Source organism: Octopus sinensis, linkage group LG5 (genome assembly GCF_006345805.1).
Source record: "Octopus sinensis linkage group LG5, ASM634580v1, whole genome shotgun sequence".
NCBI lineage: Eukaryota > Metazoa > Mollusca > Cephalopoda > Octopoda > Octopodidae > Octopus > Octopus sinensis.
Genome location: NC_043001.1, coordinates 90,690,543 through 90,705,980, shown reverse-complemented (window position 1 = coordinate 90,705,980; position 15,438 = coordinate 90,690,543). Strand labels below are relative to the sequence as shown.

The window sequence follows — 15,438 nt, the reverse complement described above, 5'->3', positions numbered from 1 at the left end:
GCTTATGAGTCAAAGCTCCTTCTCGAGCTTTGATTCCTTGAATCGTTTAAACAAAGTAATTATATCGTGATTCCATGAAAAAAAAATATATATGTAATACAATGTCTCTATTAACGCTGCGTTAAAAACATGCCGTTAACAAAAGCAAGAAATGTCCAAGAATATAATAATACAAAAGACAAAAAGAAAGATGACAAAATGCTCTTCGCTGGATATATCATTTATTGATTGAAAATGTACAAAGTAACTAAAAAGAAATTCTTCATTATCAATGAGAAAAAATGTACAGATTTACTAAATCATATGAATGATTACATCACTTAATAATATTATTTAGCCGGAACAAAGAAAATCGTGGGAGGAGTGAGGTACTTATTTGGTAAGGTATGACCATCGATAGCTTTAATAGTAACCTTTATTTCGAAATCATCATGAGCATGTAAACGTAGTTTATTCAGACTTGAGGTGATATCATATTTAAAAAGACGGTCAAATGCCCAGAACATCTCATGTTCTCCACCGAGAATACAGAACGTACCTCCAAATGTACATTCGCCATTTTTGGTGCAGATGTCGAAATTGACATCAGCAGATTGACCAATGGTACGAAGTAAGAAACCAGCAAATACTCTGTCTTCATGTTGTATTTCTTTAAGGTGTTCTTCCAATTCAGGAATGGTCATACCATGGAAATTAAGATTGTCATAATCATAACCAAGTTCATGGTAATCGAAAGCTTTATTGCCAGTTGAATGAGCCTTTGTAACAGCGTTATGATTGCTATCCAAGTTGAACGGCTTCAGTGGCTTAGCAAGTTTGTTGATTTCACAGTTGGCAGAATTGTAAGGCAATCCTCGATACTTCTGTAATGCTTGCCATACAGCCCAAATACGGTCAGTATTGGAGTGATGAAGGTAGAAGAGAGGATCATAGGAAGTATAGTGAAGGGTTGACATACCATATGGAGTACTACCTCCAACCCAAGAATGGATAGCATTATGGCCGATTTCGAATTGGACTTCAAAATCACAGAAATCTGTTTGTTCCAGAGCAAGTGCTATCTGGCGGTAGAAGAATGATTTATCTCCTTTTTCTGGATCATCAAAAAGTTGAGCTCTCGGTGCTCTGGTTGTATCTTTATTAGCAACATCGATATGAGCATGGTGGAAGGGGTTATTTTTCTCCTCAGTGACCAGTACAGGTAAATGAGCGAAAGTAGTTGTCCAGTCCCAGTAGGGAATACCAGTGTGAGAACCATGAGCAATTAAAGCGTCTTCCATTTGTTTAACTAACAATCTATGCCAGTGAGGGAAAGTTACCATTCCATGTTGACAACATGCGTAAGCTGTGCCGTTGGGATAATGACAACTGAGAGGCATTCCGTGATAAGAAGCAATTTTCTGGTAACCATTGTCAGAAGAGTCAGCTTGTACTTTAGCTAAGGCGTCTCTTAGGTCTTTGATGTCAGATGGAGTCAAACTATTGACATTCTTTCTCATTAGGGTACCTTTCACGACTTGCTTCCGTTCCTCTTCTTCGAAATCTGTTGAAGAATAAAAAATGAATATCTGTTTTAAACAAGAGAGCTAAAACGATTTATTACAAAATAAGAATATATGGATAGACATAGGCAGTAATAATTACAACAGTTAAATGAAATAAATAACCTAATATTTGATGTAAGGTTAAAATAACAGAAAAGGTTAAAAAGAGAATGTAATATTAATCGAACCTTTAGCTGGGACATATATCATTGTAGGAGCAGGTAAAGAACTGGAATCTAATACTTTTCCATCAACTGTTTCAATTACAACTTCAAGGTGAATAGTGCTTCCGTGAACGTACAGGTCTTCCAGAGGAATATGCATTTTATGGATAACATGAGTAATATCCATCTTGTATGTTCTATCAAAATGCCATGGCATTTCATTGTCGCCACCAAGTACAAAGACCACACCAGCGTCTTCACAAGTTGTGTCTTTGCAGAGTTTCAAATGGACATCAGCTGAAGTTTTGATGCCAAAAAGTAAGAATGAAGCAAAAACTCTGTCTGTGCTCTGGCGTTTATGAATAGTCTTCTCCAACTGATCAATATCCATTCCATGGAAGTCAAGATTATCATATTTATAACCAAGTTTATGGTAGTTAAATAGATGCTGTGGTGTTGCTGCAGCTCGTGTATGTAGATTCGGGTTGGTTTCCCAAGAAAACGGCTTCATCGGGAATGACAGTTGCTCTAGGGCACAGTAAGCTTTATCATAAGGTAATTTTCTGTGTTCCTGGAGAGCTTGCCAAATAGCCCAGAGACGATCAACCTGAATTTAATGAGAAAGAAAAGATAGGAAAAACGTCCTTCTATGGCGGAACAATGATACAATGATCTTTACATGATGAAAATCACTTAAAACGTCACCAAAATATGTGATGAAATAACAAAGTGAATCAAGCAAGCTATGTATAAAATATATTCGTTCCAACTGACTGTAATATACGAGCGACTGTTAGAAGATGTTGATCTTTGCAGATTGTAGTATAATGAAAGAAGATTTAATTTTACTTCATAATATTATAATTTTGAAAACTATGGAAAGAAAGACAATATTATTAGAAATGAAGGTAAATATATGAATTATTTGCTATTTACCATTGAATGATGAATGTAGAAGAGAGGATCAAAGGAACTATAAACCAAACTGGACATGGCATATTTCTGGTGACCACCAACAAGATAGTGAATAGAGTTATGAACAACTTCAAATTGCACTTCGAAGTCGCAATAGTCTTCTTGTTCAAGCATGAGAAGTACTTGTCTGTAAAGTGTAGATCCCTCTCCTCCACTGATTTCAAATAGTTCCGGTCTTATGTCTCTGACTGTGTAGGTGTCTTCATGTTCAATGTAGCCTCTAAGGAAAGGATTCTCGATTACGTTATCAGTCCAAGCATCATAGTAGTCAGGATCTCCTAAAAGTCTGGGCAGTTTCGTAAGCTTATCTGTCCAGTCCCAATAAGGAGTGGCAACACTGGAGCCATGTCGGCGCATAGAATCTTCAAAATGTAACAAATAAACACGATGCCAATGTGGGAAGACTGGCATTCCATGTAGGCAACAGGCATATTTTGGGTCATCTGGACTAGGACACATCGTTGAACCATGATAACCAGCGATAGTCTGGAATCCATGGTCACTTTTGTCTTCCTTAACACGTGTAAGTGCTGCCATAAGATTCTGGATATCTCTTTCGTCCAAAGAATCAACATTTCGTCGGATATGATTTAGTGGAATGTCAACATCAATGTCTTTCTCTGAAAAGATAATTGAAAGAATAGAAAATTAGTGTGAAATGTCGACCTGTTTATGCATAAATATTTGTATTTATATATTATAGGAAGCAAAGGCACTTACTGGCTGGTGGGATCCTTACTACAGTTGCTTCAGGAAGAATGCCTGCTGGCAATTCGGTTCCATTTTGAGCAACTATTTTCGTCTTAATTGTGAAAGGTGAATCGAAAGCTAAATTATTATTAGCAAGAACATCAGTAATTTCTATCTTATAGAGACGGTCAAAGGCCCATGGCATTTCTGTACTGCCTCCAAGCACAGCAAAGTGACTTCCTTCGTGACATTCTCCTTCTTCAACGCAGATCTAAAATACATCAAAAGAGAGACGAAATATATACACTCTTTATATATTTATGTACACAGGTCATTAATTTACCTAAGATGTACTAATAATTATATTACATTATCCATTTAAGAAAAATGTGGAATAATTATCTCAATATTCATTTATATATTAAATTTTATATCTCCGAAATTGGGTGGAATCTAATTATAAAATTGAGAAAAGGAAGTGTTACAGTATTCAGTAATTTCTTTAATCTTTTATATTTTATGAAAAAACAAATTTAATGCAATTCTTAAATAAGGTTTTGGCAAATAATTTTAGAAACCTGATATTGTTTTAGAATTCTTTCGATAAATAATAAGATTTGTCTCTATACTTACCTCAAATGTTGCATATGCTGATGAACCAAATCCACTCAACAAAAAACCAGCAAAAACACGATCGTGTTCTCTTTGGTGTCTGATATATGCCTCTATCTGATTAATAGACATACTGTTAGTATCTAGGATGTCGTATTCATAATGGAAGTTGTCTTTGTATCTGAACATGTCTTCAGGTTTGGACAATTTAGTGGTGAGTGCATTCAAATTGTAAGGGGCTCCGAAGGAGAACGGTTTCAATGGGACTTTCATAAGCTCAAGAGCACAATGAGATTCATAGGCACTGAGACCTCTCAGCTTCTGCAGTTCTTGCCAAATAACCCACAATCTATCGACATTAGAATGATGTAGGAAAAATAATGGATCATAGGCTGCATAATGCAAATGGTTCAAGGAAAGTTCTTCTTTTCCACCGATCCAAGAGTGAATGGCATTGTGAACAATCTCTAATTGTATTTCGAAATCACAATAATCAGTCTGTTCCAAAGCTAAAGCGATGTTATCAAAGAGCCATGTCTGTTTTCCCAATACAGGATGTTCGTACAAATATTCGCTGACCTCACGTTTAGTCATAGTGTCTTCACTGATGAAAGAAATATGACCATGATTAAATGGGTTATGCGATTCTATCTTAGTGAAAGGGTCAGAATACATCTCAGAGGCTATGAAAGCAGGAATCTCTGAAATAGGACGGGTCCAATCCCAATAAGGAACACCAACTGTAGCTCCATGTCTATGTAAAGCTTGTTCAAACTGAACGACGAAGAGCCTGTGCCAGTGAGGGAACGTAGCCATACCATGAAGACAACAAGCGTGTCTATGTTTGGCAGTCGGATTTGGGCAAAGAGGAGGCAGAGCATGGAATGATGCGATTGCTTCAAAACCGTCAGATGACTTGTCTTTCTGCATTCTTTTGAGAGCATGTACCAATGAATTCATCTCAGACAAAGAGAGTCGTTCAACATTCTTTCGTACAAGATTTCCATTGCTTTCTTCATGTTTGAAGTCAGCTAAATGACCTGAAAAGATATTGGAATAGAGTTATTGTTACTTATTATGTAGAATTAATATATTAGATTATTTAGAATTAACATATGCAGATTACTCCTTAAATAGAAAAGTGAGACCGTATGCTATTGTTTGTCACTTAGTCTCGTAAACTTTCATAAAACAAATGGAACAAGTAATAACTGCCTAACTGCCATATAATACATAACTGTAAGTAGAGATCACAGGGGAAAAAACTGAGAAGTGCCTCGTTAGCTCGTAATGATCTTAGTCATGAAAAAGCTCTTCACTTCAGAAAAAACTATGCTAGGTTATTGGATGAATAATGAATTTTCTGTTGACTCAAACAGCTGCAAATGCCATCAGAACAATAGGCCGTCGCATTCTGTGCTTGAGATTGGAATAAAAATGGAAATGGAATAAAAATAGAAAAAAAATATATCTCTTACCTTGTTTTGGAACATAAATAATAGTTGGATTTGGGAAAATGTTAGCATGGATTGATGATCCATTGACAGCTATGACTTCAGTTTTAACACGGAAATGGCTGTTTTGGTTGAGACCTAACAACTTCAGCTGATCTGTTATTTCATATCGGAAGGAACGGTCAAATTGCCATGGCATTTCGGACTCTCCTCCCAAGACAGAGAAGACACCAGCTTCGTGAGCACAGTTTTCTTCATGCTTAGAAGTAGGTACACAAATGTATATGTGTACGTCAGCCGAAGCTTTGACACCATGAAGCAAGAATCCAGCAAAAATCCTGTCATGAGCCTTTCTCTCTTCAATAAGATGTTCCAACTGGGTAATAGTGAGATCAAAGAAGGACAAAGTGTCATATTTGTAGTGTAAAACATTTTGATAGTCAAAGACATCATTTGGAGTGCTATGAGTGAGTGTAATCCGATCATGATTTGCAGTAGTGTTACTGAATGGTCGCATAGGTACATTAAGCAGAGGCAATGCGCAATTAGCTTCATTGTAAGGTAGCTTTCGGTAACGTTGTAATTCTTGCCAAATTGCCCATATCCTATCAATATTACTATGATGAAGGAAGAAGATTGGATCATAAGCTGTAAAATCCAGCGACGACATAGAGTGAGGATCACGGCCACCGAGCCACGAGTGGATAGTATTGTGAAGTACTTCAAACTGGACTTCAAACTCACAGAAGTCAGTCTGTTCCAAGACGAAAAGTGTGTGTTCGTAAAGGTATTTGTTACCAAATAATTTAGGTTGTGGATCTCGATTGGTTTCCGAATTTAAGAAAGAAATCTTTCCTTTAAAGAATGGATTTGGTTCGATGTGAAGCGTTCTTGAATTGTAGTAAGTGGCTTCATTGACCAAAGCTGGAAGATGATCAAATGGTTGTATCCAATCCCAATAAGGTACAGCTACACCGGAACCTCTGGCTAATAATTCGTTCTCTACTAGAGCAACATATAATCTATGCCAGTGTGGAAAAGTTGGCATTCCATGTATACAACATGTATATACTTTACTACCATCTTTGTTAGGACACTGAGCCGGCAATCCGTGGAATGCGGCAATTTCTTCGTATCTACCATCATTTTTCATATCTTTGAAAGCATTTCTCAGTGATTCGATATGGCCGGTAGTAAGACTGTTGAGATTCTTTCTAATTCGGTTTGCACTGGTTACAGGTTCAACCCATACACCCACCTCGCCGAAATCACCTGTAGAAAATAAGAAAATTGGTTAACTGAATTAGTTAAATGTTTTTGTTGTATTTCGTATGTTATATTAATATTTTCTTAATATAAGGAATTAATGATAAAACATAAGCGTTCGAGAAAAATAACTTATATCATTAATTTTTTTTACTTCTACATTTAATAATGGATACTTACCAAGACCTGGTTCGTAGACAATTGCAGGTTCAAGATTAACATCGGCTATTTCAGCTCCAGCCAAGTCTTTCACGTGATATTCGATGTGATATTGGTCGTTATAATGTAGATGTGCTTCCTTCATCTGCTTCGTGATATCAGCTTTGTAAACTCGGTCAAATTTCCAAGGCATTTCGTTAGCACTACCCAGAACATAAAATTCTCCAGCTTTCACCTGATCAGTAGCACCATGAGCCCTGATATAGTATTCAACTAATGCAGACTGTTTAATACCTTCGAGCATGAAAGTAGCGAAAACGCGACCCTTCATACGACGTCTGTTAATTTCTCTGTGTAACTTTGGAATAGATAATCCATTCAATTCAAGAACATCATATTCGTAATGGAAATTCTTCTTGTAATCAAACACATCAAAAGGAACTGAATGTTCTCGAGTCATTGAATCAACATTGATGTCACTGGTGAGACTAAAAGGAGACATTGGTTTACGTAGAGTTTCAATAGCACAGTTAGCACTGTTGTATCGATGTCCTCGGAACTTTTGCAGAGCTTGCCAAATGGCCCAAACTCTATCAACATTTGAATGGTGAAGTATGAAAAGAGGATCGTAGGCTGTGTATTCAAGTGATGACATAGAATACTGTTCTCCACCTCCAACAAGTGCATGGATGTGATTATGAGCAATTTCGAATTGTACTTCGAACGAACAAAAGTCTTCTTGTTCTAAAGCGTACATAACTTCATTTGCCAAGGGAGTGAATTCTCCGAAAGGAGGTTGAACAAATAGCTCTGGATTAAGAGCTCGGGTGGTTTGAGCACCAGCTTCATCAATAACGCCACTAAAGAATGGATTCGGGTGAGCTTCCCCATTTTCATCAAGATATGTTTCTTCTTTTACCAGAGCAGGCAGTTCCGAAATCGGGCGAGTCCAATCCCAGTAAGGAATACCATTTTGATAACCATTTCTTCGCAGACCGTTTTCAAAGTTGATTGTCAGCAATCTATGCCAATGAGGGAATGTTGCCATTCCGTGGTGACAGCAAGCATATTTGACTGCAGCATCAGGGCTAGGACACCATTGTGTGGAACCGTGGAAAGCAGCTACTTGCTGATATCCATTGGGACTTTTATCGTCTTCGTAAGCTTGTAAAGCCTTCCTCAGTGTATTCATATCTGCATGGGTCAATGAAGAAACGTCTCGTCTGGAACGATATAATTCGTCAAAGACAACGTCTGATTCCTCTGAAAAAAATCCAAAACAAAATCGTCATGAGATTCTTGAACCTGTTATGTTTATGAAATTAAAATTAACTTCAATGAGAATGTTATTAACAAAATCAAATTATAATAAAAACGAGTGAGTGTGGTGAATACAGTTTATATCTAGTTTGATATTTAGAATATATTTTTATGAATAAATCAAGAATGAGAAGACATTTCAGAGCACTTACTTTTTCCTGGAGTGAATATCACAATTGGATCTGGAATTGCGGTGGATGGAAGAGCTGTTCCATTGATATCGGTAATTTGTAAGGTTATGCTATAATCAGCGCGCATATCTACACCAAGTTCAGCTAGTGCTCCAGTAATTTCATACTTGTAAAGTCGATCAAATCTCCATTCCATCTCTTTGCTGCCTCCAAGGATTGTTATTGATCCAGCATTGTATGTGTTACCTGCACTATCGACAGTGATGTCAACATTTGCTGATGTTTTGATACCCATCAAAAGGAAGCCAACGAACACACGATCTTTAGCCTTGTCTTCTTCGATATGTCTCTGAAGCTCTCTAACGGACATTCCTCCGAAGAAGAGCGTATCATAAGTGTAATGAAGGTCTGACTGATAATCATAAACCTCTGTTGGTACTGCGTGGCGATATGTATGTTTGTTGTTATTCAGTGGTGGTTCAAAGGCAAATGGTTTCAAAGGACGATGGACCTCTGAAAGAGCGCAGTATGGTTTGTAGGGTTTTCCACGATGGATCTGCAATGCTTGCCATACTGCCCACAATCTATCAACTTGTGAGTGATGTAGCCAGAAGAGGGGATCAAATGACGTGTAATGCAAAGACGACATAGAATAAGGTTCATTGCCACCAACCCAAGCATGAATTGCATTATGGGTAACTTCGAACTGCACTTCGAAATCACAGAAATCTTCTTCTTCGAAGGCTAACATCATACCGTCATAGAGATATCCGTGATGTCCTTTTGTTGGTTTCTCAAACAATCTAATCAATTAGAATGAAAACAGATCATAAATATGAAAGTAATGAAATCTATACAGATTCATATACGAATAATAACTAAAATACAACTCATACAACATATTTAGGGCTTTATATTTATGACCGGTAAGTAGTTTAACATGTATTTAGAAGGAATTAGCGCCATCTTTTGCGCGTTTCTCAGCGGTATTTATTAAATGTGAGGAATTGAGACGTAAACAGATAGGAACATTAAAGTTTTCTATTAAATTTAAAATTCAGATCTAACATTTATACATTTAATAGTAATAAAGATACTGTCCCGGGTGAAAAGTATATATTAGAGTGTTTGAAGGATACCACAAACGTTTTGGGGAAGTAGTTTCAGTAACATATATTTGAGTTTTATATTACTGGAAAAATTGTAATGCTTTATCGCAAGACATCTAGAAACTTGAAAATATGTGATTCTTTGTAATTATAGATACCGTAAAGGTTTCTGTGTGATTGATGAAGAAATTAAATTAAAAATTCAAACCTAAAATTTGTACACTTAACAATAACACATTTCCAATGTTTTATCCGAAGACATCTACTAACTTGAAAGCGTCATGTGGCCCTAGCTGTTACCTTTGTAGTTATAGATATCGTAAAGATTTCTGTGTGATTGATGAAGAAACGCTGTATTACCAATTATTAATTAAACTAGGTTTTGGAAGAGGATGAAAAATAAGGTTTATTGTTAAATGTTTGAATGAAGCTATTTCAGGATACAATATCTAAAATATTATGAAATTTACAAACCTTGCATCAACGCTTCTTTTAGTAAAGACATCATTGTGCAAAAACTCGACTGGTGCATGGAAGAAGGGATTTGGTTTTACTTCTTTTGTGTAAGGATCTTCATATGTTTCAGCAGCAACCAGATGTGGCAATTCTGAGCTAGGTTTCGTCCAGTCCCAATAAGGAACACCTATCTGGGATCCACGAGCAATAAGAGCATCTTCAAACTGCATGACAACAAGTCTGTGCCAGTGTGGGAAAGTGGACATTCCATGAACACAGCATGCAACACGGTTGATAGCATCAGGTTCTGGACATTTCGCTGGAAGACCATGGAATTCAGCTAAGGCTTGGTAACCGTCAATGGATTTATCATCCATGAAACGTTCCATGGCAACTCTCAGTTCATGCTCTTCCTCTGTCGTTAAACTGCGAAGATCTTTACGGACGGTTAAACTAGTTTTATCTACTGGTGCCATATCAGCTATAAAAAAGTCAAAGAGATAACTTTTGAAGAATGCAAAAGACAAATGTTCTTTATTAATAAATATAACTTTGTAGGACATGGCTTTAATACTCTGGCCGTTCAGCGTATGAAGTTATGTCTGTGTATGAAATTACATCACTTTAAGAGACCTCTCTTGATAATGATTTAAGGCATATACAATATAATACGACGCTAGGGAGAAGCGTTATATAAGTTAAACATACATTTTATAATGTTTGTAAGTTGTCAAGAAAAATTAAAAACATATGTTGAAGAAAGTATCATATCATATCTATTACTTTCATACTATAATTGGTGTTTCACAGGTTCACTTTCATGTAAGTCCATTACAACGTATTCGTCTTATATTAAATCGAGAAATTTACATGTTTTATAATACAGAATTATTGTTACAAACAAAGGAAGATAAATTTCAAAATTTGGTAGAAAACTGGACAGTTTTTTAAAAAAAGGAATAGCTGTTGAAAAGGAGTAAATGAAATAAATATGAAATTTAAGCAAGTGATTCTAAAGGATGTTGTTATTCTGACGATCCTACTTTAATTATTCTGCATCTATGATGAAGAATCTCCCGTTTGGAAATATTTTAAGGTGTGACGATGAACCCAATGGGTATTTGGTGACTCAGTTTTATGTTTAGAACGTAATTGGAGATTCAGTTTATACGGCAATATAAACAGAATTCTCAAAATTCTCTAAATATATAAATGATTTCTACTTACCATCTTTAAAGTCATGAGCTGGAATATATGTGACAGTCGGTCTTGGGATTGTGCCATCGGGTAAGAGAGTGCCATTAATTGCAGTAACATCAGCATGAATGTAATAGTTGCCATCCAAAGGAACACCGAGAGATTTGACAACATCTGTAATCTCAAAGAGGAAGGGATAACCGAAGTTCCAGGTCATCTCATGTACACCACCAAGAATAAAGAAAGAACCGACATGATTGTTGCAGTTATCGCTGTGTCTTTTGTCATCGGTTGGAATACAAACTGCGACTCGAACGTTGGCAGAGGTCTTGATACCTCCTAATCTGAAATTAGCAAATGCTCTCGGGTGCTGTTGGTGTTCTTTCATGAGCGTATCTAGCTGTGGAATATCCATTCCATTGAGGTGAAGATCATCATAATCATATCCTAATTCGTTGTAGTCAAACAAATCAACAGCCTTGGCGTGGTCTTTAGTAAGACTAATAGGATTGGTGTCACGACCAAACGGTTCCATTGGCTTATGGAACATGTTCAAGCCACAGTTGGCACTACCGTCAAGACCTCTATGCTTCTGCAGAGCTTGCCAAATAACAAACAGACGTTCAACGTTCGAATGATGCAAGAAGAAGAGTGGATCGTATGAAGTATACTCCAAACTAGACATTGAATGTGCAAAGCGACCACCAACGAGATAGTGGATTGGATTATGAGCAACTTCAAACTGAACTTCGAAATGGCAATAGTCTTCTTGCTCTAAAGCTAAGAGAATACCATCTAATAAGAAGTTCTTTCCTCCCTTTGAAGATTGGAACAATCTTGTATCAACGGCTCTAGCAGTGACCTTCTGCTCAAATGCGATATCGCCTGAGTAGAAGACGTTCTTTTTAGCCTTGTGAGAAGAGGGATCCATAAAAAGAGGATGGCTAACGAGCTCAGGAAGATGATCCACTGGTTGAGTCCAATCCCAGTAAGGAACACCAAGTGTGGAACCATGAGTTGCCATTGCTTGCTCAAACTGTACAAGGTACAATCTATGCCAAAGAGGGAACGTTGGCATACCATGCAAGCAACAGACCACAGTACTTCCATCTGGTGCCTTACAGTCAGCTGGCTCACCATGGTAGGCTGCGATGGCCTGGTAACCAGTTGGAGATGCATCATCCTGCATGGCACGGAGAGCTACCTGTAGGTTGAGAACTTCATCTTCTGTTAGTGTTTCCACACTCTTACGGATTAAATTACCTGAAATGGTTAGAAATAAAAAATATAATTAGTATTATCTTTTATCTAAATATTGTTGAAGTGGCTGAAGGTGTAGACTGCCACATCTAATACAATGAAGTATCTAGTTACATATCTGAACCCTCCTGTTTTTTCACTTTTTTTGTTCTTTTAGCAATATAAGAAAGGAATTTTATAATCACTGTAATTTATTATTCACTCAATTTAGGGTATATTTAGAACCTTTGTCTCTGCTTCCATAAACATAGTTATAAATTACTCAGTGAACGTTATCAGCATAATCTTAAACTCTGCAGAATCCTGATGGCAGATAATTCGAATGAGATTTCAAGGATGCCATTTGTTAAGTGCAGAAATGAGTTTACGTGTGTAAATATATTTGAGTAATATCCTTTACATACAATTTCATCTGCAAATCTTACATTGAGGCAATTTTTATTTTCTCTGTCAGTCAAAGTTTGCATATTTTTGTGTTACAAACACGCAATAAGTTCTACATTTGAACTAAAATAGAATTATCCTGTAGAACAGTAGTTGTCTTTTATGACTCTTAAAAAAAAAAACTCAAAGAATTCCTTAATATGAATCTCAAATGATTGATAACTATTCTGATACGCACCGTAGTTTAAAATATATGTACTTCTTTTGTTTGTAAAATATCTAAATATCATTTCCAAAGCAAGATTAGAGCAATAACTGCTTTGTGCTCTATCAAAACAATTCACTGTAATGTATGCATTTACTTAGATCGAGACCGTAAGAAGTTTGGGACAACTTCAGATATTTAGTACTGCCTGTGTGGTTCATATCAATAGAGATTTCTCTTCATTACTAGTTGTGTCTCGAATGATATTCTGTGGAACAAATAATCTTTGGTCGACGCGTTTCATTCAGGTCCCATTGTACTTATATCTTATATAACTGTACATGCAGCTCGTTACTGTTACCAAGCGATATAGTTTTGTATCAGAACTTCGATGATATATTTGTGATTCGAAAATGTGAGCAATGAAGTATAACATCTATGTTAAAGTCAGCTTAGCGGAGTGAATAGTGATTTCTTTCTTTACTATAATAGCAGTCATAGTTTTAGATTTAACGGATTCAAACATGACACACTCTGACCAAAACACCTCTTTATGTAGTATATTTTGAGAAATTTACATGTCAATATTTAGCCAAACTAACTGGTCCCTCTTCTTATTGCTTGCATATCAAATAACAATATGACAATTATAATATATAAAAGGGAAATATTTAATACCTTCTGCGATGTGTCCGCAAAGCCAGAACTAAAATAAACAACAAAAATAGAAATATATTTTCGGTCATATTTAGATTTAAGACATTTAAAAATTTCATCAAGTATGAATTGAGAAGACAAAGCAATAGAAATGTGCAAATCCTTATTTCTAGCATTTACAATTTAATGATTTCTAATAAAGGAACTACACCAGAATTTTGAGGGAAGGGTTTCGTTTGTACAGCCATTCCCAGTTCTTTTATCGATTTCGAAATGACGAAATGCAAGGTTAATTGGGACTTAACTCAGAAAGTTAAGAACCAGAAGAAATATCGATGGTATTTTATCAGACACTAAAGATTATGCCAATTCGCTGACCTGCAATGTGCAAAGTATTAGTTTCAAATGTTGGCACAAGGCAGCAATTTCATGGATAAGTTGATTATATCGACCCCAGTTTTCAATTAGAACTTATTTTATTGACGTCGAAAGCATGAAAAGCAAAGTCAACCTCGGTGGAATTTGAACTCCGTATGTAAAGGCGGACGAAATACCACTAAGCATTTTGCCCGACGTGCTTAAGATTCTTATTTCTTTATTGCCCACAAGAGGGGACAAACAAGGACAGACAAAGTGATTAAGTCGATTACATCGACCCCAGTGCGTAACTGGTACTTAATTTATCGACCCCGAAAGGATGAAAGGCAATGTCGACCTCGGCATAATTTAAACTCAGAACGTAGGTGCAGGCGAAATACCTATTTCTTTACTACTCACAAGGAGCTAAACACAGAGGGGACGAACAAGGACAGCCAAACGGATTAAGTCGATTATATCGACCCCAGTGCGTTACTGGTACTTATTTAATCGACCCCGAAAGGATGAAAGGCAAAGTCGACCTCGGCGAAATTTGAATTCAGAACGTAGCGGCAGCGGAATTACCGCTAAGCATTTCGCCCGGCGTGCTAACGATTCTGCCAGCTCGCCGCGTGCTTACGATTCTGTCAACTCGCTGCCTTCAGTGTGCAAAATATTGATTTCAAATTTTGGCACAAGGCCAGCAATTTCAGGGGAGGTGGCAAGTAGATTGGATAGACCTCGGTGTTTATCGACCTGGAAAGGATGAAAGTTGACATGTGCGGGATTTGAACTCAGAACGTAAAAACGGACGAAATTTGAGAAAGCTGCTTAGTATTTAGCCAAGTACGGTGGTGATTCTGCCAGCTCGCGGCCTAACAGTAGAATAATACTGGTTTCAAATTTTGGCACAAGGCCAGCAATTTCGGAAGAGCGGTTAAGTCGGTTACATCGACCACATTGTTGAAGTGGTACTTATTCTATCGACGCCGAAAGGATGAAAGGCAAAATAAGCCTCCGTGTGATTCGAGCTCAGAACATAAAGAAGGACAGAATGTCGCTAAGCATTTTGCCCAGAGTACTAACGATTCTGCCAACTCGCTGCTTTCAATGTGCAAAATATTAAGAAAGAAATGTTGATAATTTCGACACGTACATGGAAAGTTAAAGAATTATGTTTAACTTACGGCGAAGACGATCGCAAAGAGACAAGGAATCTTCATCATGGCTTCTTCAAGTCAGTGTTCAGACTTCAGCTGAAGGCAACACTGATGAAATCTGAAATGCTCCCCTTTTATAGCAATTTCAGTAATGCTTTGTTGGCAATAACTGTGTTTATAACACGTGTTGGTCTTTTAGACAATACATCATAATTATGACATATGACATTATCTACAGAGCCAAAACCATATATCGAAGAACTTTTGCAAAAGGATAGATTGTTATCATAGAATTGTTCTTTTGAAGACTGTTCTTAACAATGTGTAACTTTATAGTG

The 15,438-nt window shown here is 36.8% G+C and overlaps 1 protein-coding gene across 1 annotated transcript; it reads right to left on the bottom strand.

Moving 5' to 3' along the window:
* Positions 1 to 204: 204 nt before the first annotated feature.
* LOC115211670 (hemocyanin G-type, units Oda to Odg) lies at positions 205 to 15,232 on the bottom strand. The gene is made up of 12 exons (XM_029780310.2): positions 15,128 to 15,232; positions 13,605 to 13,632; positions 11,108 to 12,340; positions 9,899 to 10,361; positions 8,337 to 9,118; positions 6,886 to 8,127; positions 5,464 to 6,711; positions 4,007 to 5,025; positions 3,404 to 3,644; positions 2,645 to 3,303; positions 1,733 to 2,315; positions 205 to 1,543 (listed from the first exon to the last, which is right to left on the bottom strand). The coding sequence occupies exons 1-12, from the start codon at positions 15,164 to 15,166 to the stop codon at positions 330 to 332; spliced, it is 8,751 nt and encodes a 2,916-aa protein (XP_029636170.2). The 5' UTR covers positions 15,167 to 15,232; the 3' UTR covers positions 205 to 329.
* Between the last annotated feature and the right edge of the window lie 206 nt (positions 15,233 to 15,438).